At 41.9% G+C, this 15,617-nt stretch overlaps 1 protein-coding gene across 5 annotated transcripts in view; it reads right to left on the reverse strand.

Moving 5' to 3' along the window:
- Positions 1–272: 272 nt before the first annotated feature.
- PLEKHM3 (pleckstrin homology domain containing M3) overlaps positions 273–15,617 on the reverse strand; it is an 88,211-nt gene continuing 72,866 nt past the window's right edge. For 3 of the 5 annotated variants that reach the window (XM_071562487.1, XM_071562486.1, XM_071562488.1), the window contains exon 8: positions 1,154–7,605. In XM_071562487.1, the coding sequence (XP_071418588.1) occupies positions 7,428–7,605 (178 nt within the window). In that variant the 3' untranslated portion in view covers positions 1,154–7,427. Of the gene's footprint in view, positions 355–1,153; positions 7,606–15,617 lie in introns of those variants that run through there. The other 2 variants (XM_071562489.1, XM_071562490.1) reach the window with 2 other exon arrangements.

Below are 15,617 nucleotides of genomic sequence, written 5' to 3' on the forward strand. Positions count from 1 at the left end.
ATACTTTTAATTTTGGTGTAAGAGCTCAAGGGGTAGCATTTTAAAAATGAACTGTCCTCACCCTTCAGAGAAGAACTGGAGCTTGGATAGGCATGGTCTTCCCAGGGCTCCCTAGGCCCCATGGTCTCTGCGTGGATACTTTTTCCCACCACCTCTTAGAAGGTGAAGTGAGGAGGGGAGGTGGCAGTGAAAGGGGAAGGAGATGTCCTAACAGAATTTGCTCACCTTGTAAAGCAAATAAGGAGGAGGAGAAGGCCTTGCATATGGTTTTCTTGTGCAACTTGTGTGGTCTTTGTCAAACATTAACTCCCTGGTCGTAGCTGATTTCATCACAGGGATGAAGTCCAAAGGCTCCTGCAGGACAGAGGATTGACATTCCTGATGGACTTCTGGTCTTTCTGACAAGGGGCAGGAGGACAGTGAGGGAGAGGATCTATCTTGCTCTCTGAAAGCCACAGAGAGTAGGGCTGGGTGTGGGGTTTCCTGGGGGCTCTCAGGCAGGGGGTTAGGCCCATGAGATCCACCACAGCTCAATGTTGCTGTCCCGTCACCAGATCCATGGCTTCAGGGAACTGCACATGCAACCCAGAAGAGCAGGAATCATGCCTGCTCCTACTTCCATCAGTGGGAGAACCCTTACAACACAGGCAAAATCCTGCCCTTCCAGCTTCTCAGTGGTTCCTTCAGTCCAGCTGGGAGATGACTTCCCTACTTAGGATTTCAGGCCTTGAGCTTGGACCCTTCTGGCAGAGTCCACATGACAGCTACACAGTGGGGAGCTGCCTCCTCTGTGCCTCCCAGAAGCTCTGTAGCCAAAGGAGCCTGAAAGCCACAGCTCCCAATAAGCTCCTCTGGGAGCTTTTGAGGGGGGCAGCACCATTAAAAATCCAGAAATTTGTGGCTTTCCAAAAACACTTAACAGATTTAACTGGGAATCCAAACTCACAGAGCTTGATACAGACATCAACAATAATGGCAGAGATCTCTTGGCTGAGACCCAGGAACAGTGAATATCATAATTTCCTTAGATTTGGAAAACTTTCACCAGCAGATTAGCATTTTTAAGAATACGATCACTCTTTCAAAGCTTGCCTTACCCATGGTACAGTGCCCCCTCCAAGGCAAATTAAAAAGGACAAGTAACTTTTTTTAGTGTTTATTGAGAGTTGCCTTTATACACGAGGGACTGGTGCTCTGATGCTGTCACAAGTGAACCCAAATAAACCCTGCTCAAGTGTCAACAAGAAATTCAACTTGGTGAATTTATATTATAACATTATTACACATCAATAATAAATTAAGACTATCGCCTAGAAGTTGCAGATAATTTAAAAAAAATCCTTGTCAAAAGTAAAAAAATCCCAAAACAATAATGCAAACACAAGAACAATGGAACACACATAATGATGTTGCAAATAAGTTAACGGAGTAGCACACACACAATAATGGTTTTCCAAAAACTCGGGGTGCACTGCCAGCAATGCTAAAATTCACTGCCAGTGATTCAGGTGAACGGGAGGGAAAGCCCAGGCTGCCAGGGACCACACCAGACCCAGCTCTGCTGCTCACACCTGGCCTTCCCTGGCTTTGAACTGCCTTCATGAACTAAAGCTGATTTGGAAGCTGCCTTTATCAGTTAATACCCATCAAACACACATTTTGCTCGTGACTTACTTTTGCTTAGCTCAAGTACAGCAGGAACTGACACAAGCTAACTTGGTATCACAGGTATCAATGCCAATAAAGATCAGCCTGAGAGCACATTTGAGCTTAAGCAAAATCGACTTGGTATACAAGTGCATAAGCAAAACTGAAACAAATCCTTTTTCCACAAAAATAATGCTGTGTATTCACGGATTTATATAGGTTTAACACGTGGATCAGATAGGAATAAATAAATAATCAAGCCACTGACACTTGCGCACATAGACATGGTCCTAGACAGCTGACAGCTCTCCATGCCTGGATATCTCTGATGCTGACCATAAAGTGGCCCATTTGCAATTTGGATTAAGAGCCACTCTAAGGAATTTAGGCAAAATGGGCATTTTGAGTCAGGCCAGCATGCAAACACCTGGCTTTTCAAGTAAAGAAGGACTTTGCAGATTATCATCCAGGCTGCCTCCCTACTGCACTGCTAAAAGGCCGTGACAGCACTGCTGCTGTCAAATGGGACTCAGGCTACTGGCATCAAACATGGACTTGTAAGATCACAGTCAGTATGGACATGTGTCCCAGGCTGGCACATGCCACATACTTTAGCAAATAATGCTAGAATTTAAACAGGTTAACCCTCTCTCTAAGGTAAGGCTGACCAAAGCGTCACTGGGTTGTTAGCCTTTAGGGAACCAGGCTGCATTAAAATGGAGCTTTAAGGAAATGCCTTCGCTCCCACAGCATTGCATCCAGTTGTGCATGGGGGTAGGGAGTGCCCTGTGGGAGTTCCTCACCTGGCTGGTGGTTCCAGGAGGAACTGCATATGACCTGACTCCGTTTTCCTTCCCAGTACTTGCCATTATTATATATACACCTCTTCTGAAGGTCTTGCATAAGCACAACTGCATTTCTGGCTGAGAAGATAGATAATAAATAAATTTTATAGATAATAAAAACCCAACACCATCTCCATGCTCTCCTCTCTCACATTGCCCTCTCAAAGCATAGATAGTAAACAAATCTTATGGTTAACATTCCTAGCAAGGTGGAAACTGTCATGAGCAAGGGTTTCAAGCTCCAACGCCACACATTGCATCATGGCAGAGCATTTCTAACAAAATTATTCACTTTTGAAAATTTAAGGCACCAAAACGAGCAAAAGTGAGGAGTTCCTATGCAGCTTGGTGTCCTCAGAGCTGGTCTATGCAGCCTGCAGAGCTCACTTCATGACGGCAGAACAAGCAAACTGAATCACTCAGCTGCTCCAGCAAAAGAGCAGGCACAGCCATGGGAGAGTTTCAGTTTAAGCCTACAAGTTAATTGAAGAGCAGATGCAATCAGGAAATCCAAAACAGGAAGATAGAGGCTAATGTACAATACTGTAAGGCACTCCTACTGGAAAGGGAAAATTGGAAGGCAAATTACGAAGGAGAGAATGGTTGGACTCAACTGGTTCAAAAACAACAGAATGAGCTATGAAGCTTCAAGTCTGACTGTAGACTCAGCACTGTGAGTAGAGACAGGGACAGAAACAGTGGGAGAGAGACTGGCTTTCAGCTGAGCAGCAGCACAAAAAAAGTGAAAATATTGTGATGATTATTTGATTAATTTCTTTTATATAGATCAACAGTCAGCTGCAATCCAGGCAGTGACCTTGAAAAGCCTGGGAAACTTGGTGGCTTCTGTTGCTACAGGGAAAAAGCAAAATTCAACTGTGTAGCTTCCCCATTTCATTGTAAACAGATATCCTCTGCTTTTTTAAAAAAAATCTTTCAGGACATTAACATCAATCCCTTATAATACACACACCATCCTGATAATAAGAGAAGCCTTGACAAGAGGAGCTCTAGAAGTATCCTGATTAGTCAGTCCTAACAGGGCCTTCAGAGTCTGTGAAAAACTTGAGTTCCTCACCAAAAAGTAACTTCCCTCCCAACTACAATTCCTATTATCCCAGCAGTGAGCTCACACTGGTATGTGCCAGCCAGGATATTTTGTCACATCACAAACCCATCATTTTCCACAACCTAAGACAAAAAAATAAAAGGCAAGAGAAAAATTTCACACAATAATTACAAATTTCTTTTTTTATAGGTTGATAATATAAAATAGCTGCAGTTTGCATCCCTCTGGTGGGTCCTTCTTCCCATTAAAGGAAAGGTAGATGGTCAGGGTAGAGGCAAAGAAACTTGAATCAGGATCTCTACAGTATCCTAGATTAAAATAATCTCAGACTAACAAATATAAGTACCTGTAGAGCATGAAGCTATAGTCCACTGCAGTGAGGCATCCTATTTCTACACTGATTACAAGTTTTGTACAAAGCAAAAGCAGTAACTGGATTACAGATCAATTCCTCCTCAGTCAGCTATGAAAGCATCTTCTCTTTGAAGGAGACAAACAGCATATTTTATTCTTGATTCACAATGAAATAGCATTGTTGAAATCGATAACTATAATACATCATTTCATCTGTGTGTGTGGAGGCAAGAGAGTTGTGCAATCTGCAAAGACCACAGGGAGTTTTGCAGCTGATGCTCACCCAGAGGGCTGAAGAGCAGAGCCATGTGCAGGCCCTGGGCTGCAGAATGGGCAGAGTAGCAATGGGGACCAGCACACAGCACTGTTAGCAGAGCAGACAGCCAGGCACAGGGGCAGCATCGTCTGAAACCCAAACCCAAACTACCTGCAGAACCCCAGGCTGAGTCTCCTGCTCGCAGATGACTCTTGCAAGAAAACAGCCCTTTTGGAGCCGGGTCTTTTGAGGGTTAATAATGTGAGCAGTAGTTTCAATTTATTCTTTTGCCTTGCAGTCCTGAAAAATGAATAGGGCTTCTTTCTACTGCATCAGCACCTTCTGAGGTGAAAGGACCAAGCCTTTCATTTTGCTTGCAAAAATCAGTGACAAAAGATTTATCTTGCCCATTCATATGGAGTAACTTTTTTGGATAGGAGCTAGGCATTCCTGAGAGGACAGCATCTTCCACATTATGGTCTGCTCCTACAGCTACCATTACTTTTCCAAAGTAGCAATGAATGTGTATTCACTTTAGAAACTAGCTGTTTTACAAAAATGTTGGATTTTAAAGCAATTAATCTAATCTGTGTTGTACAGTATCCTTTTACATTAAGCTCTGGGCACTGACAGCATATCGTCACAACATGCTTTTGCTCTTTGTCATTAGTAATGGCAGTGGTTTCAGATCCATGACTAATTCCAGCAGTTTTGCCAACATCATACTCTTTTTTTTTGTTTTTCTGTAAATCTCTGTTAATAAAGAAACTGTTCTGCAACACCTGTACAAACCCAGAGCAACTCCAATGCTCTCTATGTTGTTACTCCAGAATTCAAACCCAACATCTAACCTTGCACATGACTGGTACTTTAGAGATCAGGACATCTGTCAAAGTAGTAACAGTCTGCAATGTCTGACCCTTGATTCCATTTCTGACAGTGCGCACAAGCAGCCTTCTCTAAACTGAGCTGAACATGAACACTGTAAGGTATCTTAAATACCAGAGCATGATGATATGAAAAACACCCCCACTTCTTCTTTAACGACCTACATTATGCCACAGATAACTCCAAACAGTACCTGCCAGATTCTGACAGTTGCAGAGGCAGCTTTGCCACAGGACTAGTTGTAGTGACACATGCTGACAAACATGGGAGCGCACTGTTTGTTCAGCCAGCCCCAGTGTGGTTCCTGTTTGCTTGACGAATTCCACAATACTTCCCCAGTGTTTGCATTTCTGAACACGCAGGGAATTCTTCATGTGGGAATGGATTTGCAAGGAACATTATACCTTTAAGGGTGATAGCCAAAAGCAACTCATTTCACATGAGGAACAGTGAGCTGAGACAGAGACACCACTGTGTAGGGCAGGTATTCATTTTCGTGACAAAGGGGCATGATTCACCAGGTTTATTAAACATGGGAATCCCTACAGTACTTTGCCAAGAACATAGAAAAACCCTCACTTCCTTCCAAAGAATCCCACTGAGAGAAGGACTTTGGAAAAGAAAGGCACTGGTTGTCTAACATATGCAGATATAAACATGCTTCTATACATATATAATAGTTGCACTCAAATTTGAGAAAGCTCAGATTCAGCTACCTTTTCTTTGACTGGAGGCTGGAAAAGGTAACTGCTTACACTCCAGTACAAGGCAACTCACTGTAGCATTTTACCTTTTAACGTCGGCATGATGTACCCTGATCTTTTATTTAAAATACTTCAGCAATCAGATGCTTCAATGATCAAGACTTTTCCCTTGCTGATGCCTTGAATAAAACAGTCTGAAGACTATATAGGAAGCAAAGATCAGTGTTCCACACTTTCACAAACCTGTGTGAGAGGAAAAATACATGCAACTGGCTTTTTTTCTCCTGAAACTGTATTTGCTTTCAGTATACAGATGTGTGTGTATATATACGTGACTGCTTTCATATGTATGTAACACACATCCCTGCAGGGTGTGGAGAGAGAGTGTGCACTGGAGGGAGGATGGTCTCCAACTGCTCACTGGAGGTGAACTCAAAATTAATTAAACATACTGCCAGTGATGACACAGTTAAATCCATCAGGTACTTCCCTTGCACAATAGAAGTAATTCACTGTGGTGAATACTTCCCTGTGTTCCAAGTGTGTGGAGCAGAATCATACATTGAGGAACTTCACTCTCCACCACTGAAATCATTACAGAAACATAAAATGCCTCAAAGCTCAAAGAGAATGCAGGACACAAGTTACATATGAGAACAGCAAAGTAGTGTTTCACAATTTTGGAGGTATTTTCTAGCTGAAACTTTCCAGACTATCAGTTTTTCAGGTTCAGGTTAGAAAAACATTTGAAATAACCTTCATGAAATAAAAAGAAAACCAATGTGGACACTTCAAATGCCTTAAAGTGCAGGACTAGAAGGAAGTCAGAGCCAACATCATGTTACTGGAGACAAGGACAAGGCCTTCCATAGATCAAGAATAATGAGCATAAAACCCAGTGGACTTCAGTGACTGAGCTTAACCAATATACCCAGCCTGAACAAAAAGAGTAGGAAGTCCCCTGTTTATCTGAATATGGAATAGTTCACTGGGGTGGTTATGAAGAGATAAACATAACTGAAGGAATTATTCTGCATCTTATGTTTGTAAGCACCTCCAATAAGGTTTGATGGGAGACCTTTTTCTTTCCTTGGCAAGGAGGATCCTTTAAAATGTAAATGCATTGTTCCTTCACAATAGTTCTCTGAAAACATGAGGAAATGGAACCACATGCCCATATCAGAAGGTGACGGTGGATTTAAAATAGTTCCTGCTCTACTGGGTTCTGTGAAACACCCCACGAGAACCTCTCCTGAGGCTACTAATAAATAAATAAATAATACACATAAATAAGTTGATGATTCGGCATTCTAAATGAACAACATAAAAAAATAATGTGGTCATGGCAGCAGATATTTTCTGCCTTCAGAAAAAGTCTTCTCCAGAGGTGGTAAAGAATGTTGGGTGCTTAACTACCTAGACCTAAAGCATTTCAGGTAAACCATATTTTGTATGAGATCTAGTGGCTGGACTTCAGTGCAGTTTAGCCATTTGTATTTCAAAGCCAGCAAGACTTTATGGCCACTTTGGCAGCTGTTATTCACAGATGAAGAAGATCAGATAATACTTTTCAAAAAAAACTTCTGCCTGGCTAAGCTGAGAATTTCCTTGAGCTGGCAGTTGGGAAAAGGATTCTCTTCAGGTTGGCCACTGCCTTAAGGAACTCATGTGTTCTGATATGACAATTCAAACATGTTGCAAGACTCTTCGAAGTTCTCATCCATATTCAGTTGCCTCCAGAAGGATTTCTGCTTCTTCTGCAATTCTTTACGCACACACCTGGGACATGGTACAGCCTTCACTTTACACTCAGAATGGAAGACAGCACCACAGCTTTCACACCTGCAAACACAAATCAGTGTCAAAATTGAATCACAAAATAGGACCAGAGCATGCAATGGACTTCATGAGGACTGTAAGCAGATGACATTCCTTGAAACCATTCTGGTAGCTCAAAGAGTGTTATGTTTGAAAAGAGTGACTCTGTAAAAGACACTGGTATTGCCCCTGGTGTAAAGCTACTCAGGACCATCAAAATAAGTTGACTTGTATCCATTTGCAGTTGCTGAGAATCTGTCCCAGCACTTCTGCTTCACAGACAGAAATTTTTAGAGGGATTAATACTTATCTTCTTAGTAACCAGCATTCAGGTCTATCACAGAATACTCATCAACTTTCCTTTATGAAAGACAAGCTTGTTGCTTTGGTTTGCAAATGAAGAGTTACAATATTATTTTCCAATAAGATAAATTTCAGCAATTGCAGAAACAGATTCTGTGATTTGTAACAGCCACGATAAGACATTTTCCTCATTGGAGTTCCAGTGGTCAGCTGTTTTGGGGTGAAAAACAGTCCACTTCAACAGCAGAAGTTGCCATTTCCCAAAGTGAAAAATGAATTAGGTGATATTATCTGCTCTATGTCCTGTGGAAGACTGGACTGGATCAACATTCTGGCATTCAGAGCTGTGTTATTCTGTTCTCAAATGTGACATTAAGACTTCAAATAAATCAACTGCTCAAACAAGATGACTGGATTACTTGTGGGGCGCTGTGAGGCAATGGATGTAATATCACAGCAGATCAAACCCCAGTTTCAAACAGCTGTGGACCAATGAAACATCTGGTGATCACGAGTGAGCTACACAGCTGAACAGTCTCAGCCTTTCAATGCAAGTAACTATCTGTAGTAATGAGTTAAATTGCTACAGCTTTGTAACTACAGAGAAAAGTAAAAGAATGACAGTGTCAGAGGTAAAACGTCTTAGATTCCAGCTGGGTAATCAAATAATAAAAGCAACAAAACATCAAACTTTAGAGCAATCCTGAAATACAAACGAGGGGTGCTGGTCTCCCTGGTGATTCTATGGGATGTCTTGAAATGCCCTGTACTTTTCCCTTCTCGCAGCTATTCTAGTCAAATGACTGTATGAGAATCCAAGTGTCCATTGCCATATCTTTAGTGAGGTTTTTTGTTTGTTTGCTTTGAACTTATTTCTCATAGAAATAAGGTTGTTGTCTTCAACACTGTGATGAAAAATTGAAAGCATGAAGAAACAAACCCCAAACACTGAGAAGCTGTAATGCCAACTGCAGCATCTGGCACGTGGTCTGGCAATACTGAGAGAAGGCCATGAGCTAACACAACCTGCTAGCTCTATTGTCTGTGTCTGCACCTCACCTCTAATTTTTTAAAACTGTTCCTGATCTGGCTGCACTTGAAGTTTTATGCATGAATCCAAACATAGCCCAAATTTTAGTAACTGCAGGGCTTTGAGAAGGACATGCAGAGATTTAGAGGCACATTTCTAGCAAGCATAAACTGATAAAGCTCAAATACAAGAAAGAAAAGAAAGGTGAAAGAGGCTAAGTATAGTGCAGTGTATCTATTAGCTTACATGCTCTCTTGCAGGAAAACTTGACTGCCATATTTCTAAGCATAGCCAAATCTGGTTTTGAAACAAGAAACTGGCTCACATAGAGATATTTATAATTTTGTGGTCAAGGAGTGTGTGATATGGCCCTGATCTACTGAAGCACATAAACACATGCTTAGGACTCATATCCCAGTGATTTCCTGGGGATTAGGGATCTGCCTCCAATAAAGCATGTGCTTACGTGCTTTGCTGGGTTGGGATCTACAGGAACAGACACATTAATGGGCAAGGAAGAGAGAGGACATCAGTGTCTTTAAAACTTTACATGCTCTGACCTGACACTAATGGTGATTTTATCAAACCAATTCTCCCTTGTTAGTCAGCAATTTACAGTGCCCTGGAAGTTGCTAAAAGGGTAATGATTGATGAGGAGTGTAATTTTGTGCTTTTGCATTGCCACTTCCCATGCTAGCCCAGTATTTCTCCACAGCATGCATGGATGTGACAAAACCTATCAGAAATCGCTGCTGAAATGAATGGAGCAGGATGAGAGAGGAGCTAGCACACCTGCTCTCTCAAGTCAAAGGCCATCAGCAGAGCAAACAAAGACTGATGGTGTTTAAATTAATATGAATTCATTTTTAAGAAATGAGCTCAGTGGAAAAATTAACAAACTTCCTTCACATCCCTCAGAATCAAAAGAGAGGAAAAAAATGTATGAACTGTTATTTACTACAGCTGGTGCAATTGCTGAGGCTCTGACCAGGACCCCACATGGTCAGGCACTAAAGAGAAGCAACAAAACCAGCCAGCCCCAGATCTCACTGTACTGGCAGCCCTCGTTGCTCCATTCTGGTGTCCCCACACCTGCCTGCTGCTTAAAGACCTATTTTCTGCTTGATCTGATGAAGGTTGAGGTACTCCCAGCCCCAACCAAGGTGTGCAGATGACAACAAAGTAGCAGCCTGCAGGAAAGGTGCTCTGAGTTGGAAAACAAAGTTGTCTCTTGCTCTCCGTAGGGACAGGTAAAGAGGATACCTGGATCAGCCTTCACTGCCGGCTCATCTGCCCCTCACTGGCAAAGGCAGTGAGTCACCAGGGCAGGGGGCTGGTTTGCTCTGGTTTGCTCTGCCTTTATGCAAATGGCAAGCTATTCCCTCTAAAGTGATGAAGGCATCTACAGCTTTGCTTTACATCATATCAAATACAGGCAGTCAACTGCCCCCGGAAAGTCAACTGGTTGACCATTTCTAATCTCACTGTGAGAAATACTCCAGTGATACCAAAAATCCCACTGATATTATTATATTTCTTCTTAGAATATTACAAAGACATCACTTCTTAATCTCCACATAGAGTTTCACAGATTTTTTTACTGTTGTTTTCAAGCCTCAATATTTCAAAATTATTTTATTTCTCTGGAGAAATAAAACATATTTTGTAGCCTATAAAAGGCTCACTTAATAGTTCACTACACTTACTTATCTTTCCCTTAACCCTTTTTGTTGTCATAGGTAATTCACAGTTCAGGTATTATTTCTGAATCCTGACTCTTCTTTGTCTAGAGGCCAAAAAGTCCCTACATCTTTTGTGAGAATTCTATACACTGCTGATAATAAGCTGATGAGCCCATAGCCATTCAGGCCTTTCATGTTTCCTTTTTTAATGAATGATATTGTGATACTGCACATTAACAGCATCTTGCTGTTTTTCAAACACTATTCGAAGAATTAATGAACATTGCACGTTGTTTTCATACAGACGAGTCTTCTAAGAAAGCAGCTGAAATAGATTCCTCTCTATTTCTGTGTTTTCTCTCTTTTTTTTTTGCTCTTTCCTGATCTAACTTAATTTCTGTTGAGACTTATGTTTTAAGGATTTTTTACTTGTTTGATCACCAAAGTAACAAAAAACCAGAGAATTATTCAATCCTCTAAATAATTTCGATTGCATTGGAAAGTGTAAAGGAAAGGGCAAAGCTCTCCACAGCCAGATAGGCATTATAATGCTCTTATTATTACCACCACCAGTTACAAAAGAAAAGCCTTTCTACATTAAAAGCATATAATCATTCCTTTTATGCTGAGGAAGTGCTGATATTAGTATGTCCTATCAAGTCTGGGTATTTGAAATACACACATAACAATATTTTGTAATTTGTAAATTCTGGCATGTTCTTTTCATGCTGTCCATATATGTTTCACAGGATTATGGCTCAGGTAATTCTGGATGGTGAACAACCAATGGATTTTGCTCATATTTCTCCTCTGTACTGCACCACTGTTTAAGTGCCCATGGGCAGGATCAGGTGACCAAAGTGAGGGGTGCAACACAAAGAAGCCTCAAAGACCTCTTACCTTAAACAGACAAAATAAAGCAGGGATGATCAACATGTCATCTGAAAGACAGCGTTTTTGTCTCCCAGGAACCTTACCTGCTGACAGACCAGCCAGGGTGGCTGCTGGAACGAAGCTGCTGGGACTAAGTAAGTTTATTTTAGAACACCTTTGGTACCATCCACATGGGCTGTACCTGTCTGGCTTCCAAACACCAATCAGGGAATCAAAGTAGCTCATAGTTATGCTGCTCATCCCCGAATGAACAAACTGAATGGCAGATATAACACCATTTCTAACTCACAAATGGGAAGCAAGAGGAGATCTGGCTTGCTCAGGGTCAGCCAGGAGCTCTTAGCAGAGCTGAGAAGGGCAAAGAGCTACCCTGTATCACTGCAGTGCCATATTCACCCACCACCCCTTCTCTTGTCATTGTACATATTGGCTTTCATTTAAAGAAACCACTTTCTTTGTGCTAGGCTTTGCACACATTTGGTCAAGTGAGTAATCCCTTGAAGTGAATTTCAGTAATCAAATCCCTTCACTGACTAGAACTCTTCAGTTTTTCTTTTCCCTCCATGCAGAATAAAAGCAAGACAAAGTGGGATTGTTCATTATGTCTTCCTTAGATGATGCTAAAAAAGCATCCAAAATACTAACCCACGTGTAACTTGGCTATTAAAAAAACCAAAAAAAAAAGCAAACCACAGTAGCTGAAGTAAGCCTTGCCAAGGATTCCAGTGTGATCACCATCCCACACTATGCTCATGTGCCTGCCTGAAGTATTTCTGAATTGCTCAGCTGTGAATATCACAGACGTTGCCCTTCAAAACTCTCAGAGACTTTAGCAGAACACAAAGAAAAGGAAAATGGACTAGCCTGTGTTCACTTACAACACAAAAAAGCCCCAAAGGCAATCAATGCTTGACACACATGTGCAGCAATATTATTCCAGTTGCCTAGGAACCAATGCAAGGAGCCTGCCTAGGGAGGGACACCCACACAGTAAATGAATGGAAGCAGGTTGGCACTAATATGACATTGATTTGCCCCTATAAGGAGCTTGATAAGATAACACTGTGTATGACACGTGGTCTTTACCAGACAGTTGTGGGGTTTTTTTTATATACTATACTCAAAAACTGTTAATACTTCAGACTTGCTTTTGAAAACTTTGCCTCTGAAGAAGGAAAAGAGAAAGGGCCTACTACCCAGTCCCTCAAATTATTATATAACTGAAATTCACTCTAAATGATCAATTCAGTGTTCAAGGAACCAGCAGTGATTCAAAGCACAATCACAGTTTTCCTTTTCATACACCTGTTCATCAGAAGGGAGTTACCCTGGATAAGCCATCAGAGCCTGAAGACACTCCTCATTTCTAATGGCATGGCTGGGGCCTGGGCTGGCCCCTGGGGATACAGAAACAACAGGAAGAGCTGTAATTGCCAACCACTAGCACAGCTCATGTGCTGGGGGAACCAGTGCAGAGGGGTGAGCTGGTCACAGAAGGCAGCCAGCAAGGAGTGTACAGTGACCACCAGCCTGCACCGACAGGACTCCCCAGGTAACAGCACCCATGGCTTGCACCCCTAGAGCAGCTGCAGAGACCAACCTAAACACAGCCTGACAGGGCATCTGTGAACACCACACCACTGCTGCTTTAACAGTGGACAGCTGAACAACACACTGCTCTGTGTCCCTGCATGAAAAATGCCAGACCAGGGTCTGCTCCCTTTTACCCAGCACAGGTTAGACTGAGGTGCTGGAGAAGTAGTCCAGGCAGCCTGGAGGATGAGTGAATAAGCCCCTATCTTGGCTCACCCCACTGTGCCCTCTCTTGCCCCTCATCCTGTCATGCTAGCACCCACTGCCAAGGTCAACTGCCTCCAGCAGATGTGACAAGTGGCCAGAGACAGTAAAGCCTCACAAATGAGGAGAAAAGTGGGATGGAAAACCACCAGTGCTGCACCAGTGGAGCTTCAGCGTCAACTTCTCCATTGCTACATCCAGAGAAATCGCAGAGCAGGCCTTCATTTTGGGTGCTCAAAGAACAATTTGCTACGGGCCAGGGCTGAACAAGGACAGGTTTAACCACCTGCTGTCCTCCCATGACAGTGGGGCACACAGGCTGAGGTGCCGCACCGGAGCACGGCACAAGGTCAGGCAGGAGCAATGGGAACCTGCAGCTTCAGACTCGTCTTCACAAAGCTACATCACTCCTGATTAAGGAGTGAAGCGTGTCCCCAGCTTCTCCTCAGCTGTGGCTTCAGGGATCTATGCTACACTTATCTACATATATTTCCATAGTTGCATAGTTAGCAGAACTAAGGACTGACCTCAGCACTGTGCTTTGCAAGTTGTTTAAGCTCAGAGATCCGAAGCCAAGTAATGTGGCCTGTAAGCAGCACTTCCCAAGAAATCAGTAAAGGGAAACTAAAATCAACTTTTGATCTGAAACTCACACGATTACACTTTAGTCAGTGAAGCTCAGTTACTCTGAAAAGGGGTAAAGCCCTACACAATAGATCCATTACCTGTAAACCACTGGAGAGGTTGAAATGCCACAGATTCAGGTGTTTATATCACTCAGACATATATCCTCTCCCTGTGTAGCTGCCACACCAAGAACTGGACTTTGCCCCTCTACCTCTCCTGTTATTAATGAATTCACATTCACAAAGTGGTGGTTGAAGATCTAAAAGCAATACTATTAGAAGTAATATTAACATACTGCCCTCAACTATTATAATTTGTTCACATGATTTAATTATTTTGCTTTTTTCTGTAAGTTTCAAGTCTAGAAATCCTGTGACTACACAGGATTCAATAAAAGAAAAAGGCAACTGGACTTCACAACTCTGCATTAATGTTGAAGACATACCTACCTGGACCCAAGATGGTAAAAAGAAACTTAACATTTAAAGAAATAAAGTCAATATATATACAACAAATTGCCAAGGTAATCTCAGAATTTCTGAGCACTTAAGAGTTGACATTGTTTGCTTTCATGGGCTAAAAAACAATTGAAAAACTGTCACTTGGTCTCCAAGAAGCCATATTTGGGAGATGGAGAAGTCCATCTTAAAAGCAGAATTTGCATTATAAAGGAGAAGAAAAAATTGAAAGGCAAGTTGGAAATATCTAGAGTGAGGAAGAAGGCACAGCAAGGAAGCTGCAAAATAGAAACTCTAAGATGGTTACCATGTCCAGCCAGTGGGAAAAAGCACAAGACAGCACTGCAGAGACCTTCCTACTTGAAAGAAGTATCTGCCTTTAGACTGAACATTCTGGTTTAAAACACTGACACGAGGCAGGTAAAGCCAAGCTCTAACGCTAATTCAGTTGCAAAACACAATGCTTGATGAAAAAGCCAGTATATTTTAACACTTTCTTTTTACATACTTCAGATAACATGACTGTGTGACAAAAAATAAGACGATCTGGGCCAGCAGATTTTGACTAGTTTTGACATATTCAGGTAAAATTAAATTACCAAGGGCACTTAACAACTACTTAGGTGCCCACTTCATTAAAGACAGTGCTGAGCAGATCACTTCAGGGTGCTTTGAACCAACTATCAACATCCTATTAGCTGAAAAATTAGGTACTAAACTACTAGCACAACTCAGGTGAACTGGGCTTGAGGAAAGGCTTTCTAGCAAAGGACAAACTAATTTAAGCAAGAGGGAAAATAATGTACTTCTTTGGCCTGTGCCAAGGTATTTCCTGGAAATGCTCTATTTCAATCTCTCCCCTTAATATCTATCTTTAACGTTCTCCCAATTGCTCAAAGCTGCTTTTGACCAGTGACAAAACATCCACAACACAGTGAGCTGTAATCTTGCAAAGACCTGGGCATGCACAGCCTCAGAGCCTTTAGTTAGACTTGTCACTATGTGCAAAGTACACTCATAGGTCTTATCAGGATGGTGGCCAAAGATTATAGAGGCATCCAAGCTGGTTGATACAGTCAAGCTTGTTCTGTGGCACGTCTATTTTAAACTTGGGTCTTCTGGTTTGTATCTTGAAAGGTCTACACGTCTTAACTGATCTGCAGAACAAATTAACTTAGCAAACTGAAAACAGTTTAGCTTTGATAAATGAATCTGAACACAAAAGAGCAACTCTCCGTGGTTCAC

Source organism: Pithys albifrons, chromosome 8, assembly GCF_047495875.1.
Source record: "Pithys albifrons albifrons isolate INPA30051 chromosome 8, PitAlb_v1, whole genome shotgun sequence".
NCBI lineage: Eukaryota > Metazoa > Chordata > Aves > Passeriformes > Thamnophilidae > Pithys > Pithys albifrons.